The 26,749-nt window shown below is 43.5% G+C and overlaps 1 protein-coding gene across 3 annotated transcripts in view; it reads left to right on the top strand.

Moving 5' to 3' along the window:
* si:ch73-22o12.1 (nectin-2) overlaps positions 1 to 26,749 on the top strand; it is a 78,414-nt gene that overhangs the window by 3,213 nt on the left and 48,452 nt on the right. For all 3 annotated transcript variants that reach the window (XM_067601085.1, XM_067601084.1, XM_067601083.1), the window contains exon 2: positions 26,225 to 26,334. In XM_067601085.1, the coding sequence (XP_067457186.1) occupies positions 26,225 to 26,334 (110 nt within the window). The remainder of the gene's footprint in view (positions 1 to 26,224; positions 26,335 to 26,749) is intronic.

Raw genomic sequence — 26,749 nt, 5'->3', positions numbered from 1 at the left:
AACTATCTCCCTCCACATGGAGAGATTCTGTGTGAACACTGTCGTCATGCCAAGCCAGGGACCATTCATCATTACAATAGAGAAAGAGCATTACGCTCTGTCTATTAAGAAGGATGTACTGTAATTGATGGCTCACGATGGGAGTTTTGTTTTTTTTCCCTTCCTAATAAAAGAAGGAAAAAGTAAGTCCTTAGTATCTCATTAGTCCCGGTGGAGCGATAGGCTTCGGTCTTGGTTTGGTTTTTGTGTTAATGGTTGTAGTGGTTAGGTCCTATCATTATGTAAATGAGCTGTCGTTGCCCCTTCACACTGGCCCTGTAAATGTCAGAAGGATTTTGAAAAGGTCAGGTGTGTGTGCCTATATGTGTGTAAGAAAGTCTCGCACTGGCCGTGATGCACGCAAGTACGTACACACACATTTACAAAGGGCCCTTCCTGTTTAAATGATACATCTATAACCCCCCCACCCTCTCTTTTTATAATCACCATTAAGAGTTTGTTGATTCAGACATAAAAGTGTGCTTTAATTTATGTCTTAATGGAGATGTGAGAATGATACCAAGTAACTGTGTGTGTGTGTTTCTACATGGACATTGTGTAACAAATGAAGCCCCATTAATTTTGAATAACTAACTTGTACAATGATTGAAGAAAATACTTGGCATTTCACCAAATAAGCTTAATGATTTTGACTGCCTGCTATTATTACTTCTTATTTCATGAGGTACGCTATTTTTTAAAAAAAAAAAAATTGATTTCACCTTGGTGGGAATATTTAATGGCTTCCTAGAAATGGAGTACCTCTTATCCAACAATACACCAGCGACGGATGGAAAGCTCTTTAATAGACGTATTGAAAATATTTTAGCAGCAGGCGCTTTTCATTTTTAAAAGCCTTTTTATGTGGATGCTATATTGATTTTAAATGATGTTGATCCTTAACATCTTACATGGTTTTAGATATTTTGATAAATGAGTTTCAGTGAAATGACTTTGCTCTGTTGGCTTTTCATTACCAATAACCAGAAACACAAAAGATCCATCAGGTTTATTGTTGACTTGGCAAATATTATTAGACAGAACGGATGGATCTGAAGAGAGGGAGGTCGATGAGCACATCTTGTTGCATTTTAGGATGTGGTATTGGACCACAAAACACAATGGAGTACACACACACACACACACACACATACCCACATACAGCTGGTGATGAATAAGGGCCGTAACCTGAGGCTGTGCCATAAGTCAGATGACATTCCAATAATAGGGAGGAGCTGTCACATTGCAGGATGACAGTGCATGTGTGCGTTAGTGTTTCCTTCTGGAAGTAGTGTGTATCATCCTCATCAGCAACCCTGTTATCTTCCACAGACATCAGATCTGGGGACATCCTTTTATATCACTCCCCGCTCATTTAACTGACTCTCTTTGAGGATACTTTTACTGCAACTTGTAAGTAATGATAGTGGCTTTCCTGTAACAAGAGAGCTAAAACCAATAGCTGTGTGACGGTGTCGTCTCCATGTCGGAAGTCCCCCCTACTGCCCTTTGCCTATATGTACATGCAGGATGGATGGTGGCCGCCTGCGGTCACACTGAGAGCCCCCACAGGGATGTTTGTGTTTGACTCCAAGGGTTGCCAGACTGCTGGAGTCGGTCACATCTGATCTAAAGAAAAATGAGCAGAAATCCTCCTCTTAGAAGGAATGCCAAATGTCATTAATATGAATAGGGCAGCTGAGGGGTTTCCAAAAACACAACTGTGTGGCTGTGGATGATGTTCTTGGCAAAGGTGGTTGGGTTAAACTGCTATCTATGTCAGATCAGCATGCATTAGCTCACACGCTGATATCAGTGTAAGAGACCATTCTATAATGTACTCTAACCACCCACATCTTTCTAGATAATAGAGAGTTTTAAGACCGTACTATTTGCTGTAATAGCATACCAGCAGCTTATCTCGTGTGAAATGCTTTAAGGCATGTGGCGTACTTCATTTTTTAGTCACACACACATTTCCACACCATTAGTCAAGACACCTTCTGCCAAATCTGCATTTCCCTATGTCTAAAAAAACCCTACATGGAATTTAAGGAGATGCAGGTCAAACTCAATTCTAGCTCAGCCAATGTGGAGAATGAGCGGTAATTCCAATTGAAGATCCACTGAAAAGCAGCCAAACTCTTTAAAATAAAATCCCCTTAATTAACTAGACTTGGTTGATATTTTTTCTGTGTGACCCCGCTGTAATAGAAGCACCGGGGAGGAGCAACGAAGGAGGAGCAGAGTAGTGGGGGTTGAGGATGTCGACATTTTCATATTCCACACTACAGCTTCTTGGCAGAGGGGGCTGAAGGAGGATTTCGAAAAACTGTGTGAGGGAGTGAACCAGCGAGGCCAAGAATTATGAGCTCATTTGTAATTTAGTCGCACCTCCCTCCCCTCTTCTTCTCCCACTCTTAAAGCATGAGACACATATCTAACAGTGAAAGAGCCCTCCATTGACTGATTGATTGACTTTGTTGTCCACCTCAGTGGAAATTTGTCTTTGACTTCTCCCAAAGTACAGTGAAGTACATACACTACACATAGCGTAACACACTATTAAAAACATACGAAATGGCTTGTGGGAATAATATTGTGGACAGTGAAGGAGTGCTTACACTAGCCTTTCTCTTTTTATTATTGCAACCTGACCTGTACCCGCTCCCTTTCATCTTTCTCCTCTTTCTTCTGTCTTTGTCACATTCTTTTATTTCTGAAATCCTCTTCATAGTGTGCTCAGCAGATCTTTGTGGAACTAAGCACTGAGGCCCTTGACTGTGTCCTCGGCGTGTCCCTCCATATACACACATATACACATGCACACAGGCACTCATTAGCAGTCACCTTAATGTGTCTAAATGTAGTTTGCGAGGTGGAAGGTGGTTTGCGTTATTGATCTGGTATTGAATGGTGGATGATGCAGTGCCCTTATGTGATATTGAAAACATTTAGGGCTCGCTCTATCAGGTTGACAGCACCATGAAACATCTCTCTCTCCCCTCCTCCTCTGCTAATCCCTCCCTGTGTCCTCTCTGCCCCCAGTTTGTGAAATGGCGAGCTCTTACTACCTTCATTCTGTGTCTCTCCTCGTGCGTTTTTACTCCTTTTTATCAACATGTTACCAGCCACATCGCAGCCGGTCTTCTCTGTTTTTGTTGCCTATCTGCACACCTTTGCTCTACTATTAATACACACGCACAGACACGGACGTGCTGCATCTTCATCACATCTGACTTTGACAAGGTCACGTCAAATTCACACTTATCATGAGAGGCAGTGGACAGGCTGGCTAGAGGAGGAAATTGAATTTGGTGTGACAGGGCCTTGTCAGGGCTCCGGGAGCTGGATATGGAGTCATGCTCCCCAAAAAACCTTCTGCACACCGACTGCTTTCAATTCAGTCAGCTTTCCCCGTGATCCCAGGAGACTTATCTGTACAACAGGGTAAAATTACACACTGTAATATAAAGGAAATGTCGTATTCTTACACAGATATTGTCTTTTGAAATATGAGATAAAGGAACAGAATACGCCATCGCCGAGATAATGCACAACAGGTTTATTTTTCATGAAAGCATGTGGAGAGACTTCTTGTATTTCACAAAACAAGCGGTGCTGCTACAACTCTGTCTCGTGACTGATACCAGCGCTATTGTTTCACTTGTTGGTTTAAAAATATGCCGCCATGCTACACTGATAGACAAGCAGCAACAGTCGTCATTAGTCCCCAGAGCCTTGAAATGGCAGGAGCATTTAAATCTTCCCCTGAAGCGAATACCACATTAAGGTCAAACGGAGGCAGCAGGTTTATCCAGTTATCAACGCTGTGTTTTGTCAACAGGGTGTGTCAGCATTTGTTTGGTGTGGCTCCTTAGGGAGAGCTGGCCCTCCTTCGTCTGAAGCAATTTGTCTCATATCTGCTCAAATGATTGCCTGCTCTTTAATCTGCCACTCTCTCCCTGTCACATTCTTGCTTTTACTTCCACTTCTCCAGCTTGATTCATTCTTCCTCTGTCCTCTGCGTCTTTTCCCTGTTTACTTCCTTCCTTAATGCTCCAACTTCCTCCTCTCTGTAATTTGGTCCGCATAATTGATCCATCTGCTCAGTAAATTGCTGTCTCTTACTGTATCTCTTTTCCTCCTGTTCTTTGTTCTCCTTCTCTCTGTTCTTAGTCACCAATCCCTCGTTTCTGCTTCTGTAATTGGAATGTCTGTTGCTTTCCTCTATCCTCTTACTCTCCCTTTCCCCTTAATCTCTCTTTTTTCTTCTTCCCTTGCGCAGCTTTCTTCCTCTCCTCCCTGTCCCACTGTCCAATTCCTCAGTTGTCCATTCTACCTATGTCAGCCCAGGAGTTTCTCTTTAAGCCTATCCAAACTGCCTATGCTACTTTCCCTCTCCCACTCTCATTTGTTTGCTCTGTCTCTCGCTCTACTTTTCTCTCATACTTCCTGAACAGCCCCCACCCTCCCCACAGACATTTGTATTGCAGGCATCTGTACCTTCCTACCTCCCCTAACGAGGTCTTCTGTTTCTTTTTTCTTCCACACATCAATCATTCTCTCTCTCTCTCTCTCCCTCTCTCTCTCTCATACACTTTTCCTCCTCTCCCTCCTTCTCTTCTAATGGCCAAGAACACCTCCTCCCACTTCACCCTGGTGGGCATTTTTTGAAGGTTAAGTTGCTGTGACACTTTTACAGCGTTTCACCCCACCACACCCCTCCCCACGATTATCTCACCCTCTTCTCCCTCTGTCTCCCTCGCCCGGGCTGCGGAACGACACTCATCACCACCACCTCCTTACACGCAAGTCACAAACACACAAGGAGAACACAAACAGTACATACGTTGCGGAAACACGCACACAATTCTAAGGGATGTTGTGGCTGATTTGATGGTTGAGGCACTTGATTACTGTACAGAGGAGCGCAAAGGGAAGTGACAGAGCAAAGTCAAGTAAGCGAGTGAGCTAAGCAGGGGAGGTAAGACGGGGAAACAGAAACAGATGCTGGATTTTATTTCATTTCAGCAGAGCTAACCTGTCGTGCAGTGCTGGGATCAGGCTGACAATGTCCACTCCCCTGCTGCTAGATGCTGTCACACACTCGTCTCCCCCGCAGGCAGTGACTAGCCCAGTAATATAGCTTGACTCATCTAACAAGAATCTCACACTGAAGTTGAAATGGGATTATATTTGGAGAGTTAATTCCCAAAGTACAATATAATACAATCCAGTACTGCAACCGAAAAGCTAGCTTCATGAAGCTTAATGTTCACTTTTTTGCTGAGACTGAGTTTGAGAGATAATATACACATCCGTTTGAATATAGATGAATATAGTGTATGTAGAGTATCACTAAAAGTCTACATTTGTTTTTCTGATCCATCTTTCTCAATCACAAAGAACACCTGTAACAGTTGATTCTCTATAATGTAGATTAGGACTGTAAATGCAGCCAGACATTTACAGCGAGATTTACTTTACTTTTCTATTAAAAATATAGTAGAGTTGAAACTATTAGTGTTTTAAGTTAATCAACTATTTCGGTTATTTTGTGCTTTTTTTTTTTCTTCATAATTTTAAATTGAATCTTTGGATTTTGGACTGTTAATCAGGCAAGACAAACAATTTGAAGACTTCACGGTTGGCTCTGGGTAATTGTTTTTTTCAACAAGGCAAAGCGATTAATCGAGAAAATAATTGGCAGACTAATCGATAATGAAAATAGCTGTTAGTTACAGCCCTAAAATATGAATTTCTATAAAATGTTGTTTCAGGTTTGTGCTATCAACTTTATGTTAAACACACATTTGCACGAGGAGTGTTGAGCATTCAACAGCAGCAACCTTGAGGTGTTGTTTTTAGTCCAGGCAGTCAGCTGGCTGCTGCTAGACAGAATGATGCACTTGGTGTTACCGAAAACAGAGACACCATTGTTCTCAGCCCGAGCTTAGAGACCCTCCTCCTCCTTCTTCCCCTCAGACTCTTTCCCCTCCATTCCCCCTAATCCAGGTGAGCTGAGGGAGACCATTGAAAAGGCTGTCTATTGTCCTCCCTCCCTCCCTCCCCTTCCCTTCTTCCCTCCGCACCACACCTGTATCAATGGACAGACCTGCCTTTGAGTAGTGCCCCTAGAGGGAAAGTAGCCCTGTAACATTAGATGATTGGGTAGTTTCTCTTGAAATGGAGGCTGATGGAGGGGCTTTTTTCTTCATGTGGATCAACCACTGTGGTGCCTTTTGTAACAGGTTTTCTTGGTGCACAAGACCTCGATGCGTTCCACAAATTGCATTTGTGTGCAGAAAGTCAGATATTTGTTAGTTCCTATGCATACATGCATATTTACACAGTGTATCATACACATGCTCATTACTTGGCTGCTTTCCTGTTTTGGCTTTCTATTTTGGCCTCTTTAGGAAGAGCCGGGAGAGAGGAGAAAGAAGGTATCTTCTCTGCTGACTAGTACTTGTCACTAAGACCTCTGGGTGTGTGCTCTCTCCCTCAGGTTGCTGGGAGCCATCTCCTGATTCCTCCTCCTTTTTAAAAGCTTTTAAAGGAAACGCTTTAACCGCTTACTTGTGTCCTTTTCCTCTATTCCCACTTTCCTCCTCTCGCAACAAGCTTGCGGCTGATTTGTGCACCAGTGATTCATGAATTTATCTCTGGCACGGCACAGTCATGCAGGGTGCACGCATGAGTGTGTGCATCTCCAGTGTGTGTGTGTGTGTGTGTGTGTGTGCGGTCTGAGCGACAGAAGAAGGCTGCATGCTGGAGGGGGGGTGGAAAGGTAGGGAGGGAGAAGCAGAGAGGGAATGTGCTGTGATGCCAGCCGTGATTAGAGCTGTAGCACTCGCCGTTTAAACACACATTTAAATAGACACTGACTGGGGAAGAGGGTGAGGAAGAGGATGTGGTTCCTCTGCTTGTGCAAACTAAAACAAGTGTTCGCAATTGTCCTGGTTTTAAATAGAGGTCCCTCAGGCTCCACCTTCCAACTTTCCCTTGTTCATTGGTTTATGTCTCTTTCTCTCATTTTCATCCACTGTTTCTTTCTCCTTTTCATTCTTTACTTTTGACACGAGATTGCTTTATCTGGCATAGATTATTGATGTCCTCCATGAAGCTTTTCTCTCTGTGCCGCCCTCCTCTACCTTTCTCCTCTGCATTCTTTTACATGACTCCCGCTTGTATGTCTGCTCATTTGGCTGTCATCCCTGCGCCAGTCAGTTCCCTTCCTCTCTTTCAATTTATCTCCCCTCCTCATTCCTTCCAGATGACTCTCCCTCCCCTGTCTCTACCCTGCTCACCTCAGCCCATTGTGAGTTTCCTTCCTGCCCTCACTTAACTCTGTCCCCCCCTTCACTCCCTCCTCCTTTTTGTTTTCCAACTGTTCACCCCTAACGCGTCACTCTTCCTTTTCCTCTCTGAACCCGACTCAGGCCTGCTTGTCTCAGGTTGGAGTGTCCTACTTTGATTTCCTCTCTGCTCTTTGCTCCTCCCCTCCTCTTTCTGTTGTTTATTTACATAAGGAGAGATGGAGGTAGGGCTGTCAGGATGGATTGATGGATGGTGAGAGAGGCCATGGGTGAGGGGATCTGGGCGTTTGATGGACGTTCCTGTCAGTCAGGATATTAAAGAATTGGCTGGTTCGTTATTGTAAAAAGGTACTCCTGTGGTAGACTTACCAGCTATATTCAGATATTCACCTCAGAGTGCTCATTCCTCCCTCTGCTGGTGTCCTTTTTGTTGCCACAGATCTAACATTATTTCCATAATGCAGCCTTAAAGGTCCTAACGAGCTAAAAGTAAACTATTCTTAAGATGTATATTGACATTTTAGAGCATGAAACCTCTCTGTCAACAGAGACACTTTGCCGCACCACACGTCTGCCCTTTAAAAAGCTTGTCCCTAGTAGATGACATAATTATGCAGTGTCAACGTGTGACAAGCTGAGCTTAGCTACATTAGAAGAATTAATATGCACAGCGTAGGAGGGAGCCTGTCCATGATCTTCTAATGCTTACAGCCACTCAATCCCCTCTGCTCATCTTGGGAAGCTATCACACTCTGCAGCAAGTTATCTCAGAAGCCATCAAGGCTAATGTTAGTCTTTTTTCCCTAGTAGCTGGTTTTAGGACTCATGTAATCTGCATCAGTATTGCATTCATTTGTCAAATATAATGAATGCACTTGAGCTTTTACTTGGCCATTTAATGCTGACACTGGGGTTAATTGGCCTTAAAAGAATCAGATATTGGCTATGATATCATAGTTATGCCAGTCTGATTACATATTTAATGCATAATTCAATATGAGACCATATTTCTATGGAAGCTTGAAACCTGAATTGATTTTAATGTGACACTTTGATTGGATTCCAGCTAAACACACAATTTTTAAGCCATGCTAGAGGCCTGGCTCTGGAGATGGCAATGAAGGTCAGTTGGTTCATGACTGTGGTCGAGACTGAAATATCAACAACTATTGGAAGGATTGCCATGTAAAAACTCCAAAATACCCTTTTAACTGGGGACAAATGGAAGAAACCTCAGGAAGAGCAACAGAGGAGTGATCCCTCTTCATGCAACAGATGCTGTGTAGAATAGAGCAAAATAATAAATCAACTATTGAATGGATTGAACTTTGCTAGATATTTAAATATCTCAACATTTACTAGATGGCTTTGCACAAAATTTTGCACAGACATTCATGGCTCACAGGTGATGCCCTGATTTTTTTTTTTTTTTTTTTTTTTTCCTCTAGGTCAACATTTTTTGTCATCAAAAATTAACTATCGGATGGATTGCTGTAAACTTTGGTCCAGACATTTATGGTTCCCCATTTATGAGACATTTTATGGTTTTAATAACTTAGATTCCCTGACCTTTAATCTAGCACCTCCATCAGCTCAAATTGTAAAATGAGTAATAACATACCCTCCAGCCTAATCTGTACTTTGTATTTACTGCTCATTAACCAGTGTTAGCATGCTAACACACAAAACTAAGATGGTGAACATGATAGACCTGCTAAGTATCCACATTTTAGCATTGTCAGTGTAAGCATTTTAGCATACTGATAGTTAGCTCAAAGCAAAACTGTGCCTAAATGCTCCCCCACAGAGCTGCTTGCATGGCTGTAGACTCTAAGTCCTGTTATTATGTGTTATCCATTGATTCAAATGTTATTTCAGACACTTTTCCTTCCTTGCAGGAAGGAGATGGAGATATATCTAATGAAATAATAGTTTCCTGGCTCTGACAGAAACACGCAGCACAAAATGTAAAACATCTTAAATGAAGAACAGCTATACAACACAGAGCTTTTCTTTTCCGTTTGAAATAAATTTGGCTGGTGGCACTTTGACTGCACATGAGTTAACAGTAACAGTGAAGGTAATGGAGTTGGAGGCCAGCGGTGCAGCCACCTACTGTGCCATATATCAATAACACCAAGTACAGGTCAGCACAGTGAGACAGTAGCCTGAGAAGTAATAGAACTTAAAGCTTGAAATATCACAGCAATTCTCTTGCTGAGGTGATAAGCTGCCCAAAGAGTGAACTGTAACTTGAGTGCTATTTAACTTTGCTACAGTATTTTTCATGCATGGTTATCCTAGTTTGAGCCAATGAACTTGATTCTTTTATAATCTTCAGTAAAGCAGTGGCATTAAGCACTTTTCCCAGTTTATTTTGTGAACAAGCTGTAGCCACATTGAGGAGGTAATACCACCAGCTATGCACTGACCTGTATAATATCCTAGTGACATAGCAGTGTGTACAGTGTGTGTTAGAGATATTGTTTTTGCTGTGAAAGTAAAAGAGACGTATAACTGTAGATACCAGGGGTACCCAGTATTGACTGGGGCGTGTGTGCTAAAAAGTAGACATTTCCTTTTCAAGTGAAAAGCTGCTTGGAGGACCTGCTGACAAATTGAAGGCATTGGTCAGTCTAGCACAAAATCATTAGATCGCCTAACAGTTGACAAACCCTATTTGTGCTGACTCTGTAAAGGCAGAAGTGACAGGAGAAAAGGGGCTACAGAGATCATGTGAATAGCATGCTGTGGGATGAGCAAGGGGAAGAGGCGAGTGCAGGCCACACTGTTAGAGGTAAATGTATGTTGGCAGTAGCTAAAGGGAGGAAAAGAGTGAGAGCACAATGGCGAGAGGAGAGAGAGGAGCCTGTTACTGAACCATCAGTGGCGGTAATGAGACACAGGTGCAGCCCATGGAACCACATCCCCATCAGAGAGGAGGAGGCCGACTGCAAGGGTAGGAAGTAGTTGAAGATACCGTAGAGGAACACGACCCAATGCAATGCAACATTTCACTTCGATAGAACATTATTACTTATTAGCATGCACACCCCCATAGGAGCTCTTGAACAATCACCCGAAAACAGTAGGCACCCTGGGGATGTGTCATTACCCTGGGCGCCCAGGCTTTTTCTGACTCTCCATTCATTTGGATCTATTTTGAGCGCCTAGTTAAAAAGTCATAAGTGCAACACATTAAAAACAAGCATGACATGCAGCCACATCATAGGAATAATTCTGGGTCTTCGTTTGTAGTTCATCATCTCAGATCATTTCATTTAGACTTGGTTTTCAAACACATGCTAATGAATGAGGAGCCAGGAAAAGCCAGCTATGCAAAGCTCCAGCAACTGATTTCAGTACTTGATTGTTAATGAACTTATATTTGGGTTTGCTCGCTGAAAACAGAAAACGTTGGATTAGTTGGAAAAGCTACTTTCTGCTAAAATTGGTTAGCAGAAAGGATGCAATGAGAAAAAGATTAAGGAGGACCAAAGGGAGAATGTAAGGTGACAGATTGAGATAGGAGAGAGAGTAACAGGGAAGCAAAAGAGGAAAGAAGGGCACAAGCTGCACAGGAAAAGGTGTTAAGACAGTGTCAGGGGTATTGAATCAGAGGAGTGTGTGCGAGAATGTGAGCCGCAGTTACACACTCCCTACCGCAGGCAAGGTGGGTTGACTACTGTTGCTGCTATACTTGTTTTTCCTCAGCCAACTTGGAGATTGAGTCAAAGGCACACAGCAGATGGAGGATTTTTTGGAAGGCAGAAATTCTCACAGTAAAACGCGTGTGTGCGCGGATGTGCATGGTGTAGAGAGAGGGAAGTGTGATCCAGAGCAGGTGCAGTCAGTAAGTGCATGTCAGTGCATGGTTTGTTTGAATGTTAGACATCAGAAAGAGTAAGAGAATGGCCTTTGTATTCAGTCAAGACTGAGTTAGTAAATATTTTGCGAGGGCATGCTGCGTTGGTAGATTGTTCTTTTAGGCAGCGGGGGTGACAATGGAGGAGGGAAAGGAGGATGGCGAGCTAAAGGAAACTGTGAAGCAGCAGCTATGTTTATTGCACCATGCAGAGATGTGAACACAATCTGAGCTTTGTCCTGCGCCTGGGCTAACTTAATGTTAGAGCTAGCTGTGAGACCTCAGATAGACGCTAGCGTAAACTGCTTTGCTCTTTCCCCTTCATTTGCTGCCAAATGACATCGCTTACTCTGCTACGGGGTTGCCCTCGGTGCCAGTGGCTGCTATCATGAATGAACAATGTGTACATCTCCGGGTCCATACCCCTCCTCAGGGTGCTTCTCCACAGGCCGAAGGTGTACACTACAGGACACGAAGCTGGGCATGAGATGATATTCATGCCGAGGCAACCTTGTTAGAGCAATGTTTGATGTGTCTCATCTTCCACCGTGGGAACGTGGTGTGAGTCAGAGGGAACACGTGAACCACACGTACATGCCAAACATGTATGCCGCACTGTGACCCCTTAGCTGCCCCTGTAGTGTTGTATGTATTTGTTTTGCTATTGTGTTAAGGCAGGGCCACTCCAGTGGGGGATGAGGGATAAGAGGGGTCATTCATTCATCTCACACATCACAACACACACACACACACACACACACACACTCACACACACCTCCCTCACAGGCCTTTCATCTTTACTCTCACAGGCTTCTCTTGTTCTGTCAGTCTCGCTCAAGAGAAAGAAGGCGAGAGATAGAGGAAGGATGTCAAGAAAGGGGTAAGAGGAGGGTGGGTAAAAGGCGAGAAGGAAAAGGACAACAAGCGATTTGAGTTTCCTGTTCCATGCAAAACCATCTACCAACCTGCCTCACCCCTACTCCATCACCTCCATTTTGGGAAAACAGTAACAGGTTGCAGAAGTTCTCCCTGCGTCTGTGCACTGTCATGTTCTTTTTCAATCGTTTCCACCCTCTGTCCCTTTAATTGTATCCTTCTCATCTCATCCTCTCCATGCCTCCACCCCACCACCCCACCCCCCCTTCCACTCTTCCACTCTTCCACTCTTCCTCTGTCCATCCCTGGCTCTCCCTGGGGCTTGCCTCAGTGGGTCGGTTCCAGTCTGTCTGTTTGCTGATGACTCCACTTGGAGCAGATGTGATGCTCAGCAGCTGTTGCTCTGCAGCATCCTCCCCCCCCCCCCCCCCCCCCCGCCAACTCTCCATATCTGTCTCTGCCTCCCCTCCAATGTCTCTTATGTTCGTATTTATCTACATGTCTTTTTGTTCCCCGCTATGCCGTCGGTCAACTGTAAATTGGCGAGTTAAATTTTACTCTCAGATCTCTTTTGTCTTTTCTGACCAGCCTCACCAATTCGTTGCACTTTCTAGCCTCCTGATGCAGCTGTTAACATTCAAAGCATATTAGGATTTTTGTCATAACAATAAGTCTGGAATCTCTGTGTGTTTGTCTGCCACATGAATGCCAACTTTCACACTGTAATCATGTGAAACAAATGCTGGCCATTGATGGCAGCTTTACAGAGGGCAGAGGGAGGGTATTGTTCCTCCATAAATCTGGCGAAATGAGGGAAATGTGAATGACTGTGTGTTTGTCAGTGCGAGTTGTATTTGTGTACTTGTGTTTATCCGTCCAATGACAGAGTGTTGTTCAAAGCCAGGCCCAGAGCTAGAATTAGAATATCTATGTTTAGCTTGATGTTGAGATGTATAAGGACGAAATGGGACTTGGACACTTGAAGAATGATGAAGTGGTTTTTATTAAGGCAAAATCCCATCAGTGGCCTGCACTTCTTTGGATAGACTTATTAGAATCTTTATTGGCTCTCTCTGAGTTCATTTGTTCTCTCTTCGTCTTTCTGCCTCCGTCTCTGCAAGGGTTGGCTGGCTGGTGAACTGAGCATTCTCTGACAGGTGCCCTCTCGTCTGAGATTAGAAGAGAAGAGGGGTTGGAAGAGGGAGGGGGGGGGGGTTCACGTCACTTTGATGACTTCGGCCCGGAGAAATGTGTTTCTGGACAGGCGTGTGGTTGCGTCTGTGTGGCAGGGGGTGCATGTGCGAGTGTGTGCGTGTCACATCTGTAATTGGTTGCTGCAGCTGCCACCATACCTCACAGCTCGGCCTCTGATCTTGTGGAAATCTGGGATCAGCGGGGCAGATCCGCCTGTTAATCAGCACTCAGACTGCGTGCATAGGAACGTCAACCTGTGCGCTTCATCCGGAGGCTGGAATATCACTGCACCCGGGATTTAATCGCTCCAGAAATCCCTTAATGGGAAACGTTACATGCAGTCTAATTTGAGGATGGTGAGATAAAACTTTAGTGTGTGTTTGACAGTTTGTGACAGTGCTGGTGTCTGTGTGTTCTGTGCGCATGACCGAAACACTGATAAGAGATATTGAGTGCCACTTTGCCCCTGCGCTCTCAGATGATAAGATAACAACAAGGCCAGGTCACTGCTGGCTCTCTTTGTACTTTACCCTCTCTGGTCTTCCCTCTCTCTGACCCAGAGAGCATTCATGGTGGCATACGGCACAGCGTCACAGGGAAATTCATAAGGGGGAATCATCACTCATTCCTGGTTCCCCTTTGAGGACTGCGCTAATTAGCCGGCGTCTGTGATTAGTTGGCTTGTGTTTGATCTGCTTCACTCCTCTCCCTCTCTGTCGAAAAGGCTGCCTGCCTGTGCTGCGATTTGGCTGTGAGGTGCACCAAACACACACAAGCAGACACGCAAAGACTCAAAAACAGACACACAAAGATGTACACAGCGGCAGATTCTTCCCTGCCTCTCGGAGACACTGCAGGTGGCCTCAGAGACACAGTTTAATACACCAGCAAACAGCCACACACAAACAAACGTGAGCTACAGTGCTCCAGACCAAAGTATGAAGCACTTCAGTAGAAAGAGTACGGCTGTTAATATTTTACTACTGCATACCAAGAACTATGTTTACTTTCACTTAGAGAGTTTCAGCCTGTCAATGAAATTCGAAAAAGCAGACGTTACACTGCTTACTAAGGCAACACAGGGCGTGGGTGGCTAGCTGAGAAGTGGATTTACTTAACTTAACCCCGAGTGATTACAGCCAAAGATGGGAGAATTATGAATGTAATTAAATTTGTACAAATCCCCCTTCGCTCCCCTTTTTGCATTAGGTCTCAGTGGCAAAGCACAGTAGGGGATATCCATGCTGCATTTAATATGACACAAATAGGAGCAATTCTTCCGTGCGTGACAGAACACTGTCTAATTACACAGAGGCTGTGATATTGAAGGGCCCGTCTGTCCTTGAAGCCGGCCACTAGAGCATGGCAGGGCCATCTCTGTCTGCTCATACCCCCATCTATCTATCGCTCTCTTCCCAATCCTCTATCTGTCACTCTGCATTAAAGGGGGTAGATGGTAAACAAAGGCAGCTCCAACCCAATGTAATGACGACGTGACAGGGGACGGCTCCAGCAGCTCGTTTGTATGTGTGTGTGTGTGTGTGTGTGTGTGTGTGTTGTATTCCTCTTTATGATCTCTGGGAAGTAGCTTCAATCTTCTGAGAGTCAGATCAATTGTAGCATCATTGTGACTGCTGAGCCATTACAGACTAAAACCTGGGTCCGTACTGCTATTGAGGGGAAACTCGATCCACTGCTGCTCACATTTCAGACGGGTAAAGGTGTTGAGTTTGCCAAGCTGTTTATCCTTAATACTCAACATATTGTCCCATGCTAGGTTACCGATCGCAGGCTTTGCTCTTAATATGCAACCATATCTTTAAATAGAGTGATTGGTTTTGATTTTTATAACCTCATTTGTTAACCTCATTGTTTCAGAGTGACAGAGAGCAGAAGATTCCTTTGAATGGCACTGGATTTGTTGACCTTTACTTTTCATCACTGACAGCTGCAAAAGATGTTATTTCTTTGGTCTTGATACTGCATTGTTGTTCACGGTACAGAACAGGGCCATGGTTGCTATGGATGGTGCATTGGAACGTTGTTTTCATAATCTATAGACCTGGAACTAAGGATTGTTTTCATTATCAATTATTAATCTGTTGATTTTTCCTGATTAATCAATTCATTAATCAGGCTGCAAAGAGAAAGAAAACAATGAGAAGTACAATCATAAGGATGATGTCACCATAGCCAAAGATGCCTGTTTCAAATTTTCAGACTATCAGTTCAAAACACCAAGATATTAGTTATAATGACTTAAAACAAAGAAATGCAGCAAATCCAGGCATTTTTGAAGCTAGAAGCAGCAAATGTTTGGCATTTGTGCTTAATAAATAACTGTTTTATGAATAGGTTATCAAAATAGTTGGTTAATTTTCTGTCAGAAAATTGTCAGAGCATTAAATTTGTCAACAAATTAGTTCAGCTAAGTGTTTGACAATCAATTAGGGTACCACAGGATAAGTGTCTTTATTGAAAATGTAAGTCTTTTTCAGCCGCAGTTATTCTTGGTAACTTTTAGCAATCTTCTATGTAGTCTTTTGACCTTCTCCTTTATCTGCTGCTTTCATAGCTTATCACTAAAGGACAGATGCAGCTTGAACAGTATTGTTAACACCTTTTTGAAGTTTATTGGAATTAAACACAAGGACTTGGATTCCTTTGACCAGGAAATTGTACAGGAAATGATGTGCACACAGAGTTGCTTTGAGCACATTTTAGAGAGTAATTTGCTGCTGTCATCAAGTCATTGTCGTGTTTTACCTGCTTATCAGGGTTTTTTCTAAGTCCTTTATCTCCTCTGGGTATTTAACAGTTTATGTTTTTTTGTATGTATTTATTGTAAAGCTTTTAACTGTGTCTGCTGAATTCCTTTTTTATGAGTAGTTAAGCTGATGTGTATTGTTTAAGTCGTCATGCACGGTTGCTTTTTCAGGGATAATTTAAGTTGTTTTGTTTTGTGTTGCACCGTGCAGGTACATCCTCAGAGATATCCTCTGTTCTTCTATTAATGTGAGTGCCAGCCAGCCACGTCTTTTCAGATTATTTAGTTTTATTTTATTTAACAGACTAACTTGAGAGGAAATATCAGGGAATGCGCCCTTCCCCCTGTGATCTGTCTCCTTGAGCTGTACATCTGTCTGTCTTTCTATTAGTTGTTCATACATTCATCCATCCATCCGTCAACATCAAAACAATACACCATGTTCCCAAGGCAAGTTGTCATAGTGACTGTCCTTCAGAGAATAATCAAAGTTGATCTTAACGTTCAGTACAAAGGGAAGGGATGGAAGAAGGAAGGCTTACAACCCTGAGCACGACCTTCTCACACATCCCTGCTGTTTGTTACTCTTCTGCTCCATGTACCTGGCAGAAACCACAGTTCAAACCCTCTTTCTCTTTTGCTTTCTGCCTCTGTTTCACCCCTCCCACCTTGGTATCACCTTTCCCCTCCTCCTTTTTATGGGAGAACTGATAGGAGGTATGTGTTGAAGTGCAGAGTTTCATCTTACTTGCCTGCTATAGAGGCTCAAGACAATGGGTCGTTCACCTCCGCCCTCAAAGCTCTCTGCAGACCTGCAGGAAGGAAACTAAGACGCATACAGTGCAGCTGTTCCAGTAAACAAAGCATGCTTTCTCTCTGCTTTTAATTGCTTCAGTTATCTATTGTCTTAAATTCTTATCTTTTTGTTGTTTTTCCTCATCCTACCTGCCTGGTGTTTACTAATTGTTGCCATCTTCCAAAACTCATTACGGTTTTCATTTGTCTTTATGTAAAACACATCAAATTCCAAAGCTGGCACCTGTCCTCACTGTGTTTCGGTGAATATATCAGCTATCCATATGTCTGACATTTAAAGAATATAGTGTTCCAATGAAATGAGTCATAATCACAGCAAGTCATAAGGTTTGCTCAAATGTTAGCAATAGTTTTGCAAGAGCAGACATACTTTTTCAAATGTGGGTGTCACTTTTTGGAACATAAGTTGGCTGTCCTCTTAAATTTTTCTCTGAAGACTTCTTTTCGATGCTCCTACACAGACTTGCCATCAGTAAATCGATGTAGCTGGTTGTTGCTGGCTGTTGAGACAGACACAGTCATCAGTTTATCATAATATCGGTACGCTCCTCCTTGTTTGTTTGCTTGTGGTGCCTGACCCTCTGTCTTCCATATGGCTGGTATTGATTTGGTAACATGCTGTGTGATCCTCCTGACAGATTGAGTGTGCTAATAGCAGTCTCCCTCATATCACAGTACTGCATTTTAATCCTTTAATGTGCTGCATAAATTGGATTGGTCTCTCACCCCTCCAACTATGAATGAGCTGTATATTGACAGTGTTGTTGACCAATGGGCTCGTCAGTAGCAGGATGAGTGGCAGCCCTGACACTGTGGGAAGAGCAGCTGGGAAAATGAAGGCCCCCCCAAGGAGAAGTAAAGGTGAACGTTGGCGATGGAAAAACCAGGAAACACAGCTGTGTTTGGGTCCAGAGGCGGGGTTGTCATGGAATTCCTCTCACTTTAACAGGCAGCTCGGTTTTAATTCGGGGAAAGGATCACACCCAGCCTGAAATATCCTCTCTGACACCTCAGTAGACTCTCACATCCAAGTGTTGTTAGGGAGGCGAAAATAGGACGCATAATCACATTATGTTAACAACTGACATAGCGAGGGAAGGATGTATACACATGCACATACACAACATGATGGATGAAGAGATACACTCACACACACCCACACAAACATACACACACACCCCGCCTTGGGCATTTGCAGAAGTACCTGGCACTTTCTTCTAGCTGTGCACTTCTGACTTTGCCTTATCCTTTAATTCATGGCTATTTCCAAAGTGGGATGCTGCCAGACTCTGGACACATATATACACACACACACACACACACACTTCCAGAGTCATTCAGAAAGTGATGTGTGAAACCTGACCTGGTAAAGAGGTGCAAAGTCTCAGCATGCATAATAGGGAATAGATCAAAACACTGATCCTAGACCTGTCTGAAAAATGTTTTCCCAAACCCTCAGATTTAGATTTTATGCTCACAAACTGGCTGCAGATCTGTCACTATGGTCACCCGGCAATAAAACCCAATATTACATGCAGGGCTAAAATAACATGCCCAGTACAATTACCATGAGGAGCGATGGCACACAGGGCTGGAATGAAGAAGTAAGACGGAAAAAGAACTAGCTGACTAAAAAAAAAAGTAGTCAAGGAAGAGCGGAATGAGCCAGAGGGATAAAAAGGATTTATTCCGAAATGAAAAGACAGGACAGGGCTATGGCACAGAGGAGAAAAAAAAAAAGTGAGCGATGCTGAGAGAAGGCGAGAGCGGTGGAGGTAGAATGATGTGCAGGGCCCAACAAAGCAGAGCCAGAAGCCGCAGGGGAGCTGGGTGTCTGTCAGCCATCCAGCCAGTAAGTTATTCAGTCACTTATTCAGTGGGTTGGAGCAATAGCAGTAGCAAGGCAGCATAGAAGCAGCAGTTATTTGTTTGGCTCAGGAAAGTGGTGTCCTTTGTCCACAATAAACTTGCATTTACAGGCGAGACTGTACTAACCCTAAATGGACCCAGCGCCAGATGAAAACATGCAATACCATAAAACTGTGCTTGGATCTTATGACCTTGGTCATTTTCTTTTTTTGTGTGTTTTATGCTTTATACACCGCTACTTTTATACAGTTGCTGTATTTCTTCATTCTTTATTGCTGTCTTTCTCTTTGACCATCTCTCCTTCCCTCACATCCTTCGCTAGCTTCCCCCACTCTCCTGGGTCAGGTACAGTGTAGATGTTGGTGTTTATCAATAATGAAGAGATGAGAGGAGGAGGAGGAGGAGAGCACACTGCTTTCGTTCTTACCCAGGGATGAATTATTTACCCAGCGGAGAAGAGTGCCTCTCCACCGAGTGTGTGTGTGTGTGGATGATCGTGTGTGTCTCTGTGACTGTCTGTCTAGATGTGGTTATGCTTTACCTAGCAGTTACATGTGTGGAAATGCATTTTGTCTCACCTTTACCATACACGTACTATTTTGACTACTTTGCAAATCATTTTTATCTCTTATGCATGGCTTTCCCTTAGCTTGGCGGATGCTAAATGATTAAGGGTGTTGTGTATGTTGTTGGCTGTTAGGTTCATCCTGTTGCGAGGTGTGATACGCTGCTGTAAAACAAAAGAAACCACCATGTATGTTTGATGGATTACTCCAGTTTTTCCAGTTTCATTCAGACAAACATGATACTCATTTCAAACCTGTTTGACCGACAGAGAAATGTTCAGTTTTTGGTTTGTACATAACTGAGAATGGAAGATAGAGGATGAGAGCGTGAGAGAGGTTCACTGAGAGATGTGTATATAGGCTATTGTATATGTCATTTCATGTCAGTGCCCCTCTAGTTTAATGGCTGTGGGATCCCATTGTGAATTCTTGTGCTCTGCCAGGTTCCTACTAGTCTCAAACTCATGCATACTGTATAGACTACGTCTCACAGCAAGACTTAAGGTCATGGTCCAGCTTTGGATGCAGGAGGCTTTGGCATTTCAGTGTATACAGTTTTGAGAGTATGAAATGTTTTTTAAGGGTTTCCAAACTTCCCTGCTGGGTCTTTTTCATTAAGATGATACACTTAATTGAATTGGCAAATGCTTATTTTTGCAAATAATATTCACTCTTTTCCTAGGGCATGTTTATTATAAACAGGCGACTAAATAGGAATATGCATCAGTATACAGATGCATGTGTATACACACACTCATCAAACACACACACACACACACACACACACACCTCCCTGTGCAGATTTCTCCTCCAGCTGTTCATTTCTCCTTGGCACTTTGAAGCCTGTTCATGTCTCCCTGTGTCCCTCCCTCCAAACCCCTATTTCTCCTTCGCTCCCCTTCTGTTACATTTCATGCATTTCTGCCTCCCTTCCTCATTTCTGCCTGTGTGTCTGATTCTCCCTTCTCTTCTGTGTTCAGAGTTGGTTATCAAATATTTCATCATGTCACTGTGAACAAAGTGAAATATAGCACTCCGTTCTCCTCGCACCTTTTTTTCCCCCTTCTGCTCCTGTTGCATCACAGGGTTTGGTTTTTACTTCCTGTCTCCTTCATGCAACCCCTCTGTAACACCCAACTCTTTTTACCACTGTTTTTCTTTGTCACATTTCCAAGTTGATTGAACATTTGTGTTTATTTCTGAGTGTGGTTCTTATGCGATAGCCTTGAAGGCTTTGAAATGAAGGACCAAGGTGCTTTCGACTCCCACTAGTAAAACTTACAGCATTAATGGATTATAATACGATTGGAGAAGTACATAATGCACAATGGCTACTTCTAAATGTAGCTTGCTCATGTGCTATCGATTGGCCTCTTATAGAGAGTCCAGTGGAAAGGTCAATGAGAAGAGGAGACACATCTCAAGTCTTCATTTCCTAGTTTTATTCTTGGCTTGTCAAACTGCCTCGCCTGTCAAAGCTAAGCTGCATTCCCACTCTGCTCCCTGCATACCAAAGTATCTACATATAAATGTGTGTGTGCACGCAGGGTATGCACGTTCATTGTAGGTTTGTGTGTGTGTGTGTGTGTGTGTATGTGTGTATGTGAAGGTCAGAGGCACCAGTGCTGCAACAGTGTCGGGTAGCAGCAGCAGACAGCAGGTTCAGGTTGGTGCCGTTCCAGACTCCAGCTGATAACGGCTATTAGTACAGACCAGCAGCAGTTTGGACATGACATGCAGCCACAGCAGTGTCACCATTTTGATTTAGGACTCAATAATAGCAACATTACACTGAAATCACAGCTTTAAAGGCAGCTACACTGTGAGTCATTTTAGGCAGTTCTTTTTAAGTAGAATGTCAAACAGCAGGTGTCCGCTTTATACTATCACAGCCTATGAGTTTTTAAAACTGCACGAAGCAGCTAACAGAGTTCAAGAAGATTTATGGTTGCATAAATTGCACAAATTACAAGTAGATCAGTCACAAAAACTGCATTATTATTAGTTGGTAGAAGGATCACTCTAGAGAGTAAGGTCTTGACTTTCAGCTATTAAATTGAGTGTGTTAACATTTATATTAAGTGAACAATGAAGAATTGTAGCCCTATCATCGTCCTGCTGCACTGTTCAAAAATTGGCAGCCTCTATATAAAGAGGGCTGATTCCCACACTGGAGTTGAGCAGTATGGAAGTAAACTCCCTTAAAGCTGAAAGTCACCGCTTTAATTTCAGTTATTGTTTCATTCCAAGTCCATTTGCTGGAGTACAGAGCCAAAACAACAGAAAATGTGTCACTGTCCTAATACTTACAAACTGCACTGTACAAAACCACAACCCCAGTAATAATTGCAGAATTGAATTGGCAGCTCTGTGCCAATATTTCAAAAAAACAAAATTGGGACATTGGGAGCCTTACAAAGTTGGTATTTGGTGCTTTTGGAGCTTTCATTTAAAAGTATCCAAGGCCGGAGCAAAAACAGACACTGAGAATAAAACACAGGCCCTCAAAGAACAAAAAAGTAACACGATTTGATAAATAGTCGTTTTTCAATACTCAAGCTCTTGTTTGGAGGAAATTCAATGATGCCTTGAACCCACAATGTCTGCTTGTGACTGTTAAACATAGTGGTGAGGTAATGACATGGACACTCAACATGCATTTATTATGAGTGAGGAATTTGATGTCATCCTGCAGTCTAAGGTACAGCCTGTGTTGTAAAATCAGGATGACAAGGCCGCCATATGAAAAGCTAAACAATTTCAGGTGCTTTCATTAATAAGTCACATGAAAAAGCCTTTCTAAACACTAGATCTGAACACGACTGCACTGAAATAGAAATGCATTAACGAAGAATAGAGCACAAAAATGATTTCTAACAGCCCAGAGGATTGGAGCTGGTAAAGTGCAAGTGGTGTTTTTGGTCAATGGCAAGTAGTCATTAAGCCACCAAGACTGCAGAGGTGATTATACTCAAAAACCCTTTCCATTGTGAAGCCTGACCAAAATGCGGTATCAGGAAAAAAACTCATTTCATTAAATCACAAGTGTCACCCTTGGGTTTAAAACTGAGCTTGCCAAGTCATGAAGTTTGAAAGGTGGACTAGGAATCAATCTAATTCCCTTGTAAGAAAGAGATTATGTTTGAGGAGGAAAAGTCAGAGAGAGAGAGAGAGAGTAGGCAGAGACAGAGAGACAAGCAGAGAGAGATTCCATCAGGCCAGAATAGTGTCGCCCCACCCTGTACTCTATACTGCCTGTATCAAAGCTATTATTCTTCAGGAATGGAGAGGGTGGGCACAACAATAACAACAACAAGAGAATAATGGAAATTTGCACAGACCTGGAAGAATAATGAAAGCCCAGAATGCTTATTGAGACAGCAGGCGCGCTGGAAAGGCCAAAGAAAACACACCCACATCTTCTTCCTCTCGTGCTCTCTCTAACCCACTCAGACACACACAAACAAACACACACACACACACACACACACACAATGGATTGCTAGGAAGCAATCTTCAAGAACATGGAGAGTGGGGAAGCTTCATTCTCACCCACCTGACACTGCATAGCCACTAGCTTGATGAAATGGTAGAGTCAGTGAGCTCTGAAGGCCATTAGATATTTTAGGTGATGGCCTGCTCTCCCTGTCCCCCTGACGTTGTGCTTTTCTCCACTATAGTGGGGATCAGGCGGAGGACATGAATGCCATTAGGCGTCGGAGTCAGCCAGCCAGGCAGCGAGGCAGGCGGACACTGGCTGATAAGCGTATGTTCGTTTTATAAGCCACTGCTGGCTCAAATGGACTGCAGAGAAAATTAGGGTTTTGAGTATTTTTTTTTTTTTCTCGCTCGCCCACTTCCTCTCTCCCATTCACGCCGTTTCACTCATTTTTTGTTTTTTTTTTCTCTCTCTCTCTGTTCACAGCCACAATGTTTCTCACAAGGTCAGGTGTGGAGTCTACCCTGCCTCTCACCGCTCCGCGCCTCTCGCTCTTCTCCCCTCATCTGCTTCTCCTCGCTCTGTTTCTCTCTACCTGTACCACCTCCCACCTCTCCATTTTTAGTTTCTCCCACCGCATCTCGCCTGATCCGTTTTTCACCTACTTCTCTCCCTCTCCCCTTGTTTTTTTCTTCTACATGTCTCTCTCTTTTGTCCCTCAGCTGTCTCCTATTAACCTTGTTTATAGCTCTCACTGTCTCCCCTTCAAGATCCTCCTCCTCTCTCCTCTTCTCTCACCATGTTCTCTTTTCGCTCCCTCTTTCATTCTCTATTCCTGGCACCATTTTCTCTTCACACCCTTTCATCCCCACTTTCTTTACACCCCCCCGCCCCCGCTCTCATCCTCCCATCACTTTGGCATTCCCAGGCTGTCTCTCGTCTCCTCTTTTCATCCTTCCATCCTCCTAGCACACTTCCTCTCCTCCTTCCTTCCTGATTCATTTTCCTCTTCACAGACGAATGGTGGGAAATATGTAAATGTCAGCGTGACCAGGCAAGGGATCAGAGAGGACGGTGTTAATATGGCAGGGCTGTCGTAGCACCATCAGCATAATGTGTGTGTGTGCATGCACATCATGTGGGTGTTAAAGACATAATGATAGGTGACAGTGCTCAGTGACATCTGATTACTTGGGGATGTTGAAGAGGGCAGTCTGCATGTGCGTGCATTTGTTTGTTCGTGAGCATTTGGTGGCGTTTCTTGTATGTCACCTGAAGGCAGCAAAGCTACTGTAAAGTAGAGCAGCAGTGACACAAGTCTTCTGTTCTCACTCTCCTCCCCTCCAACCCCCTCTGTCTCTCCGTCTGTCTCTCTCTCTCAGTCGCTCCTCCTTTCTTTCCTGTCTTACCCTTGAACCGTCTTTTATTTTCCAATTCCCTTAGTTCCTGTCTCCCTCCGCCTCCTGTCTCTCTCTTCTGTTTAATATGACCAATGCTTTCTAAATATTTATACTGACAATTACTATTTCAAATGCCGCCTTGCCTCAGCATTTCCGAAAGTCTGATGTGTCCATGTATGTGCACACACGTGCACACGCTGACTTTTTCTCTCTGTGTCTGCCAATGATGAGACCAAGTCTCCGACACTTCAGGGCTAGGGATTTGGGGACTATCAAGGAGGATGCGGGCGTGCAAGTCTTTGTATGTCTTGTGTGTAATATTCATTTCCCTGGGGCTGTATGGAGTCTCATAAGGCCAGCCTGTTTCTCATCTGAACTCTGGCAGGACTTGACCTGTGTTGGCTCTCCTTATTGCCTCCGAATGACAGACAACAGGCCCGGCTTGGCTCTGCCTCCACATTATGTTTGGACACACAACGTTTGTGTATGTGTGTGTATGTGCATCTGTTTTTGTGAGAATTTCCACATGCACACACAAGTGAAATGTAACTTATTGTCAGTACCACTCTATGTTATGACCTCTGGCCTGTCAGGCTGACAGTCCATACACCCCAATCAAGGCAAGTAATCAAGGGTTTCAATAACCCATCATGCCCACTTCTCTTTCTCTGCTGCGTCCTTTGGTACATTTCCCATTCCCAGAGCTAATCTGTAGTTACTCAGACTACTTCAGGTAAAGGGATGTAGCTTGAGCTTCACTAAATGCTCCAGACAGTTGAAAGATCATCATAAACCCAGAGCTTGACAATAAAGCTGTCACAAAATGCATATGTGTAGAAATGCATGTGCACATGGTTGTGTGTGTGTGTATGTGTGTGTGTGTGTGTGTCTACTTGCGCAGACATGCTGGTTCATGTGTGTCCAAGGGAGAATGAAAGGAGTGAGCGGCCCAATAAGGCTCACTGCTGCTCCCATGGGCTGCTTAGTGGTTGCCCAGAGGTTCCTCTGTGGCTACAAGGGGGTTGTTTTGTGGTTGTAAATTGGGCTGGTCCTGGGAGAGCTGGTGTTATTCTAGGAACGGCTTGTTTTCCTCCACTTTCCCACTCAGTGTTTCGCTCATTCCTCTTTCTTCTCTTTCTCTGTATTGATATCTCAGATCTCCCCAGAGAAGAGGTGTGGTGTTTATTGCTCGTCAAAAGAGAAAGACAGCACTGCCCTTTCCTCTTATCTTTCAGCCTATGGGTTTCATGTGTGTGGGTGTTTGTGTGTGTGTGTGTTACATCAGCCCTACAGATCATATTAGTTTCAACACAACAGCTTTGGCTCAGCACAAACTGGTGGAACTAGTTCCGCAAGTAATTGTTTGTCTTTAGGGGAAATTGTGTAGCTTGCAGGTAAACACTTTGTAAGCACACACACACCTTTGCACATCCAGCCCTGGCTGCAGACATTTCAAGTTGTGTATCCGCAGGTAATCCACTCTTACTTAAAACAGGTGCCATCTTGCTGACATACACTAATGCGCGCTTACTCATACAAGTAATTACATTTTCACAGAGCCCTGGATTACACACACACACACATATATATACACGGACAGATTGTCTTTCTAAAGCTCCCTCACATTTTCTGTTTCTCACACACCCACTGACATCAACACACCAAGAAAAGCATATTTATTTTGACTCTTTGCTGTTACACAGGAATGTGTCGGCACAGCAAATGGCAGGCTATAGAAAAGCATAACCCATCCAGATGATTTATGACCTATGTGAAAGAGAGAACTGGCTTTCCTCTCTTTTCCAGCATACATCCCCATTTTTGTCTCAGGGACTTCGTCCACACATGCACAGTCATGGAGAGATACTAGACTCTTGGCCTACTTGCCTGGGTTCATATAATGCTGTCCTCTATTGTACCAGACACTTCCACATTGTCCTCATTTATCATCAGGAGGCTTTGTGCCGATACTATTCTTCTGCTCCCTTGCTTTGTCTCCTCGCCTTGTTTGGGAAGTAAAGGAACAACATAGATTAATGTTTCTCTTTCTTTTTCTTTGTTTCTCTTTTAGGAGCGTCAGGTCAGCGGGTGAAGGTGGAGCCAGAGGTGTTGTCATATCCTGGTCAGACAGTCAACCTGCGCTGTGCCTTCACTGATGCCACTGGGATTCAGCTCACAATGGTCAGATACACACTGTCGTGATGCAATTGTTTTTCTTTTTCTCTGTTAGCATTTGATTGCTTCTTTATACCACCACACTCATATCAGCTCTAAACTGGGTTTGTGGTATGAAATTCTAATAAAAATGTCTGTTTCATCCTGGAATTGCAGGCCTATTGTGCTGAGTTTACACAATACAATTTGTTGAAATTGGTTGGGACTGTAATTTGTTTTTCACAATTGAAGCAAACAGACATTGGCCATTACGTGAATGCACAATTTAATATTTGACTAAAACATATGGCTTTTTTTCCTGTATCGCAAAGTATTTGTCAATTATGCATCAACCGGATTCTGCAGGTGTGTGAATCATAGTCGCACAGGTGGACGAGCACAATTCATTGCAATCAAACAAAACATAAAACGGTACTGCAGG

The sequence above is a fragment of the Thunnus thynnus genome, chromosome 10 (genome assembly GCF_963924715.1).
Source record: "Thunnus thynnus chromosome 10, fThuThy2.1, whole genome shotgun sequence".
Classification (NCBI taxonomy): Eukaryota; Metazoa; Chordata; class Actinopteri; order Scombriformes; family Scombridae; genus Thunnus; species Thunnus thynnus.
Note: the sequence above shows the minus strand (reverse complement) of the source record. Positions and strands in the feature narration are given on the sequence as shown.